Source organism: Indicator indicator, chromosome 11 (assembly GCF_027791375.1).
Source record: "Indicator indicator isolate 239-I01 chromosome 11, UM_Iind_1.1, whole genome shotgun sequence".
NCBI lineage: Eukaryota > Metazoa > Chordata > Aves > Piciformes > Indicatoridae > Indicator > Indicator indicator.
This window is the reverse complement of record NC_072020.1, coordinates 16,713,040-16,720,305: the sequence shown is the minus strand read 5'-3', so window position 1 is coordinate 16,720,305 and position 7,266 is coordinate 16,713,040. Positions and strand designations below refer to the sequence as shown.

The 7,266-nt window shown below is 54.0% G+C and overlaps 1 protein-coding gene across 1 annotated transcript; it reads right to left on the bottom strand.

Annotated features, from left to right (window-relative positions):
• Nucleotides 1–1,502: 1,502 nt before the first annotated feature.
• Nucleotides 1,503–6,882, bottom strand: SRI (sorcin). Its single transcript, XM_054384882.1, has 8 exons — nucleotides 6,832–6,882; nucleotides 5,430–5,513; nucleotides 4,738–4,807; nucleotides 4,078–4,121; nucleotides 3,443–3,590; nucleotides 2,752–2,865; nucleotides 2,108–2,166; nucleotides 1,503–1,685 (listed from the first exon to the last, which is right to left on the bottom strand). Exons 1-8 carry the CDS (start codon nucleotides 6,880–6,882, stop codon nucleotides 1,659–1,661), a joined length of 597 nt encoding a protein of 198 aa, XP_054240857.1. The 3' UTR covers nucleotides 1,503–1,658.
• Nucleotides 6,883–7,266: the final 384 nt, after the last annotated feature.

Genomic DNA, 7,266 nt, shown 5'->3' with positions numbered 1-7,266 from the left:
GGAGATGCCATCTGAACAGGAGGAGAAACTTGTTTGGTGTGAGGGTGCTGGAGCCCTGGAGCAGGCTGCCCAGAGAGGTTGCGGTCTCCTTCTCTGGAGGCTTCCACACCCCCCTGGCCCAGGGGGGTGATCCCAGGCAAGCTGCTGTGGATGCCCCTGCAGGAGCAGGGTGTTTGGACTGGATGATCTCCAGAGGCCCCTTCCAGACCACACCATGCTGGGATTCTGTACCTTTGGCAAAGATTGGAGTGTAGGACTAAAGGTGGGTGGTAGCACAAAGCTCTCTTCTCTCCTCCCTTCTCTCTTTCCTCCCTTCCCTTCCCTCCCAGCCCCTTTCTGCTCCTGCAGAGAAGCATCTCCACCCACTACCAACCTCTTGCCTTTAGTTGGCTGAGATAAGAAGGTGCTGGTGGTCCCCTCTCCAGAGGACAGCCTGGGTAGGGGCTTCCCAGTGCTGTCAATGCATATTCAGCTCATGCTGCAGTGCAGGTGGTGGAGCCTCATGGTGGTGGTGCTGGCTTGGACTGGAGCAGTGCTCCATGTCTTGATGGCAGCTGGTGTCCATCTGCATTGCCTGGCTCTTGTCCCTCTGTTGTTTCCCTTTTCATTCCTATTAATTAGCATTATTATTATTATTTTCAGTTACTAAACTGTTCTTAACTCACAAATTTCCTCACTTCTATCCTTCCACTTCTCTTCCCCCATCTCACTGAGGGGAGAGGACAAGGGATTCTGTGGTGGCTCAGTTGCCAGCCTTAAGACCATCAGGTGACTCAGCCATCCTGGGGCACTGTGGAAGGCTCAGCTTCTCCAGTCCTGAGTCTGAGGTCCTGTTTCTTTTGCTCCAAGACTCCAAGGAAGCATTCAAAGGTGTTCCAGAAACATGGCCATGGCACTTGGGGCCATGGTTTAGTGGCCATGGTGGTGCTGGGTTGCTGGTTGAACTGGATGACCTCAGAGGGCTTTTCCAAACCAAACAGTTGTGTGATCCTAAGTCTGAAGATCATCCACTTCTTTCTCTGTCTCATTCCTTACCAAGCACAACATGAGTTTATTGCCCTTCTTTTTAAAGGCCTTGAGCAGTCTGGTCTCCTCTGAAGCCATTTCTTGGCCCACAATGGAGCTATGACCCACTACTTGTATGGCTTCCACAGCATGGAGTCTTAGAATGGGTTGGTTTGGAAGGGACCTTCAAAAGCATGCAGTTCCAACCCTCTGCCATGGGCAGGGACACCTCCCACTAGACCAGGCTGCTCAAGGCCTTTCCACTACCAGTTGAAGAGGGAGGAGAAGGATGAGCTTGAAGGGCTTTACCAACCAAATGATTCTGTGAGTTTCTGATTCCATTTAGGGGCAGAAAAAGATCAAGTGCACTCCAGGAGCTGCTGTAGTGAATTCAAGGGGAAAACCCAGGAGAGGAAGAAGCAAAGTGAATTAAGTTTATAGAAATGAACCCATCTTTAATGGAGGCAGGGTGGAAGGGGAAGCCAGGAGCACACCAAAGCTTACAGTCATTGTGGAAACTCAGCATCTGCAGTGTGCAAAGCGATACCTTCAGAGGACACCCAGTCTGGAGGGACACAGGCACTGCAAGGCCTGGCAAAGCACAACACAGGCTGGAATGTTCAGCAAGGTCAGCCACGGCTTGCTGCCCTGCTTCAGATGCTCATAACACACTGGATGAACTGGAGAAAGAAAAAACACTCCTTAGATGGATGGTAGAGATCAACTTCTCACCTCTCCCTGGAGGTGTTCAAGGCCAGGTTGGATGAGGCCTTGAGCAAGCTGGGCTGGTGGGAGGTGTCCCTGCCCATGGCAGGTGTTGGAGTTGATGATCTTTGAGGTCCCTTCTAACCCAAGTCCTTCCATCTTTGAGGTCCCTCCCAACCCAACCCCTTCCATCTTTGAGGTCCCTCCCAATCCAATCCATTCTAGGATTCTCTGTGAAAACCTCTTGAGCCAATACTCAACACCTCCAGATGTTCAGGTGGCACCACAGGCCTGGGAAGAGCCAGAAACTCAAACCCCTGCTGTGTGTCTCCACTTCTTGAAGCTTTTCTTTAGTCCTGCTCTGCAATTTGAGCTGATTGCTTAGGAGTTCACTTACATCATCATACTGGAAGTTCACAAAACCCTGCTGAGATGCATCCCTTCTTCTGAAGCATTCTGCATAAACAGATGAAGAAAGCAGGTGAGAAGAATTCATCATTTGGGGGGTAAAATGCAGGGACTGCTGTAAAATCCCCAGGGGACATGAAGAGAACTCATGAAGAAGACTGCAGCTCACTCCCAGGCTTCACCTCCCACTCCTCACGTCCAGACTTGTCAAGGACAACCCTTTCCTCTTTTCCCAGCACTGGTAACACAACTTTGCTGGTCTCTGGGAGACCTTAGAGCAGCCTTCCAGTACCTGAAGGGGCTGCAGGAGAGCTGGGAAGGGACTTTTTACAAAGGCCTGGGGTGACAGGGCAAGGGGTGATGGCTTCAGATTGGAAGAAGCTGGACTGAGATGAGCCATGAGGAAGCAATTTTTGTCCATGAGAGTGGTGAGGCGCTGGGACAGGTTGCCCAGAGAAGCTGTGAGGGCTCTGAAGGCTGAAGGTGTTCAAGGCCAGGTTGCATGAGACCTTGAGCAAGCTGGGCTGGTGGGAGACGTCCCTGCCCATGGCAGGGGGGTGGAATTGGATGATCTTTGAGGTCCCTTCCAACCCAACCTTCCCATGGTTCCATGAGGGCTAGAAGCCAACATACCTGTGAGAGCTCTGAGCTTCACGCAGCAGGCAATGTAGTCATCAAAGGTGATCTTGCCATGTGTGCTGAACCTCCTCGTGATGGCTGTCACTGCCTGTGGGCTCAGCCTGAATCCTGGGGGGACATCAAAAGTCTTCTTTTAAGAGGTGAGGGCCCAGAATCCCACCCATCTGTAACTGGAAGCATCAGGTGCCAGCTACTGCAGGATGACGACATGCTGCAGGTCAGCATCAGAAGCAAGAACTCTTCACACAGAATCACAGAATGTTAGGGGTTGGAAAGGACCTCTGGAGATCATCCAGTCCAACCCCCCAGCCAGAGCAGAGTCAGCCAGGGCAGGTCATACAGGAACACATCCAGATGGGTTTGGAATGACTCCAGAAGAGACTCCACCACCTCCCTGGGCAGCCTGCTCCAGGGCTCCAGCACCCTTAAATTACAGAAGTTCCTCCTCATGTTCAGATGAACTTCTGATGGTCCAGTCTGTGCCCCTTACCCCTTGTCCCTGGGCACCACTGAACAAAGCCTGGTCCCATGCTCCTGCCACCCACCCTTGCAGTGATGAGATTTCCCCTTAGGCTGCCCCAATTCTCTCAGCCTGTCCCCATCAGAGATGTCCCAGGCCCCTCAGCAGCTTTGCAGCTCCTGCTGCACCTTCTCCAGGTGGTGCCTGTCCTCCTTCCCCACTCACCCATGTTCACCAAGGCTTTCTCCAGCTCCTGACGATCCACAGAGCCGCTTCCATCACTGTCAAAGCTCATGAAGTGCTGCTTCCAGCCATTGACCACAGCCCACAGCTCTTTAAACTCATTAAACCCCAGTGTCCCAGACATGTCCCTCTGATCCCAGAGCTAAGGAAAGGAGTTCTTGATATAAACAAAATAAAAATCCCTCTCTTCAATAAGGCTTCGTGGCCATGGTGGTGTTGGATTGAAGGGTGGACTTGGTGACCTTGAAGGTCTTTTGCAACCCAAACAATTCCATAATTCTATGAAAGCTTGCATTTTTCATCACACAAAACTCTTCTGGAGGGTCAATATTAACAATCATCTCCTCATCCAGTTGTGGTAGGAAGCTGACTGGAACATCTCCCAACCTGCTGACCAAACCCAAGGCTCAAGGACTTTTTGCTTTCTCAGTCCCTTAATTTATTAGGGAGGATGCCCCCTCCCTGGAAGTGTTCAAGGCCAGGCCGAATGAGGCCTTGAGCAAGCTGGGGTGGTGGGAGGTGATCTTGAAGGTCCCTTCCACCCCAAACCATTCTATGGATCTAGGAATCTTTGCTGATGCCAGCTCCAAATGCTTCCCTTTCATGGTGAAGGATACATCCAGCATGGAGATCATGAGTCTGCAGGTCTCCAAGTTGAAAGCTGTTGAAATTAGACAAAAAAGGAAACTTGGTGATGATGAGAAGTGTTTCCAGGTATGTTTGATCTAAGCACAGCGTTTTTAACTGCTGCTGCTTCTATCCTGCTCAAACCTGAGTGTGTCAAACAGCAGAGAACAGATTCCACTGTGTGCAGCCCATGCCTCCTACTAGACTAGGCTGCTCAAGGCCTTGTCCAACCTGGTCTTGAGCACCTGCAGGGAGGAGGGACAGAGGAGCCTGCCACAGAATCTTTTGGCCAGTATCAAAGCTCCAGTCAAAGAACAGAGGGACCTTTCAAAGAACTGGCTGGCCACTGCACAGCAAGCTTTTCCAGCTCCTCAGCCGGGCAGAGGGGAGCTAAGGGACCTTTTGAAGAACTGGTTGGCCATTATGAACCAAACTGTTCCATCTCAGCGAGGCAGGGCACAGCTAGGGAGGTTGGGCAGGGCAGTCCTGTGTGCACAGAAGAGAGGGTTTGGGCCTCAGAGCAGCCCATGTGGAAAGCAAGCCTCTCCCCCATGCAAACACAAACTGCAGAAGGCAACCCAAGGCTTCTCCAGGAGCTCCTGGTGAGCTCTAGGGTGGGGTGGGGCTTTGGGTTGAAATCATGAACTTACGTTTATATGCTCCTGCAATGCCTGACTGGGTGAGACATCTCTGCAGCTCATCAGCATCTATTTGTCCATCCTTTGGAGAACAGAAGATGTATCAGCTCTTGCCTTCACCCCCTATCCCAAGCTGGTTATTCCCAGACCTAAGTCCTCCTCACCCTTCCAACTCTGCCTCATGACACAAATTGCCCTTTACAGCCCAGAATCCTAGAATGGGTCGGGTTGGAAGGGACCACCAGGATCATCCAGTTCCAACCCCCTGCCATGGGCAGGGACACCTCCCACTAGAGCTCAGGTTTATCAAGGCCTCATCCAACCTAGCTTTGAGCACTGCCAGGCTTGGAGCCTCCACAGCTTCTCTGGGCAACCTGTCCCAGTGTCTCACCATCCTGATGAGGAAGAATTGCTTCCTCATGGCTCATCTCAATCCAGCTTCTTCCAGTCTGAAGCCATCACTCCTCATCAGGTCACTCCAGTGATGTTCCTTTTAAGGACCTGGAATTACTGAAAGCCAGGTTGGCTGGCCTAGCAGGAGGTGTCCCTGACTGTTGCAGGAGGTTAAAACTAGATCATCTAGAAGGTCCCTTCCAACCCAACCCACTCCATGGCCTTCCTCTTTCCAAAAGCTAATTTAGAAATGATTCCCCAGGAAACAAAGATAAAAAAATCCCGAAGAAAGATCCAGGAAATCATTTTACCTGCCCTGCTACAGCAGCAAAATACCCATACAAAGGATCCTGGGCCTGGCCAGGGAATGCTGGTCCTCCTGGAGCTCCTCCATACTTGGGAAAGAAGAAAAGAAGAAAATGAAAGCAAGAATAAAATTAAACATTCTAGAATGGCTCAGGTTGAAGGAGACCTCAGAGCTCATCTCCAACCTCCCCACCATGGGCAGGGACACCTCTCAACTAGACTCAGCTGCTCAAGGCCTCATCCAACCTGGCCTTCAACACCCCCAGGGAAGAGGCAGCCACAGCCTCCCTGGGCAGCCTATTCCAGAGTCTCACCACCCTCCTACTGAAGAACTTCTTCCTCAGATCCAGTCTAACCCTGCTCTGCCTCAGCACCAAACCATTCCCCCTTGTCCTGTCTCCTGACACCCTCAGGAAAAGTCCCTCTGCAGCCTTCCTGTAGGATCCCTTCAGGTACTGGCAGGCAGCTCTAAGGTCCCTCTGGAGTCTTTGCTCCAAGCTGAACACCCCCAGCTCCCTCAGCCTGTCCTCATAGCAGAGGTGCTCCAGCCCTTTGGTCATCTTTGTGGCCTTCTCTGGACTCACTCCAGCAGCTCTGTGTCCTTCTTCTGCTGGGGACACCAGAACTGGAGGCAGGATTGGAGGTGGGGTCTCAGCAGAGCAGAGCCAAGGGGCAGAATCCCCTCTCTTGCCCTGCTGCCCACACTCCTCTGGATGCAGCCCAGCACACAGCTGCCTTCTGGGCTGCACGAGGGCACTGCTGGCTCATGGGGAGCTGCTCAGCAGCCAACACCCCCAAGGGTCTTCCTTCAGGGCTGCTCTCAACCTACTCTGCAACAATCTACAGCTCTGCCTCAGCAAGGTTTCAACTTTGGTCTGCTACCAACAATAAAACCTTTTACTGAAGATAAAACTACTGCAGGTTTTTCCTTTCCACTGCCCAAAGCTGACCAAGACAGATCTCTAGGGAAAAGAACATACAAGAACCTGTGTTAAGCATGGAAAACCTGTACAGAACCTTGGGTTTCTCATTGAAAATCCTGGAATGACAGATAAGAGTCCTGCTCAGCAAGGCTGGATCAATACCCTGTGTAACACAATCTACCTCCAGATTTTGCAGAGATAAGAATGTGCCGGAGCTGGACCTGGTGATCCTTGGTCTCTGAAGCCCCCACGGCTCAGGACGCCCCGCAGCCGGGCAGCGACCGCTCACAGCGGGCTGGACGGGCCAGGGGCGCCTCGGCCCCGCAGCCGAGAGGAGGGAAGAAAGGAGAGACGGCAGAGAAGGAGCTTCCCCGCCCCAGGCGCCATCGCCACCGCCCGGCTGCCGCTGTGTCCCCTGGCTCAGCACAGCCGCGCCCCGCCGCATCCCGTCCCGCCGGCCGTGCCCGCCGACAGCCCCGCTTACCCCGCCCTGGTAGAAGCCGCCGTCAGGCGCTGGCTGCCCGGGAAACGCCATCTTCGACCGGCCCCGGCCCCTGCCCCTACCGGCACGGCCTCGCCCGGCCTCAACCACCCGAGCAGGAAGGGGGGAGTGGGCCGCGGCCGCAGGATCCGGGAAGAGCCGGAGCAGAGAGCTCCGGCAGCGGCGCGCGGCCAGCGGCTGCTTCCCCTCGCCGGGGCAGCCGGGCGAAGCTGGGCGCTGCCGCCGGCAGCCGAGGGGCCGCTCCCCCCATGGCGGTGGTACCGGCGGAGGCTTTCCCTCCCCGCAGCGGTCAGGCTGAGCCGCGCTGCCTCGGGGCCCGCCCGCGCCAGGCGGCGGCTCGGCCGCTTCCGCTTGCTCTGGGCCTGGGGCGGGCGCGGAGTCCTTGCGCGGTGGGGCTGGAAAGGGCCTCTGGAGATC

Coding starts and splice junctions, on each gene's coding strand:
- SRI (XM_054384882.1), bottom strand. CDS start 6,882: ATGGCGTTTCCCGGGCAGCCAGCGCCTGACGGCGGCTTCTACCAGGGC. Junction 5,514..6,831: donor GCGGCTTCTACCAGGGCGGG/GTAAGCGGGGCT, acceptor TTCTTTCCCAAG/TATGGAGGAGCTCCAGGAGG. Junction 2,167..2,751: donor GAAGCTCAGAGCTCTCACAG/GTATGTTGGCTT, acceptor CTGTTTATGCAG/AATGCTTCAGAAGAAGGGAT.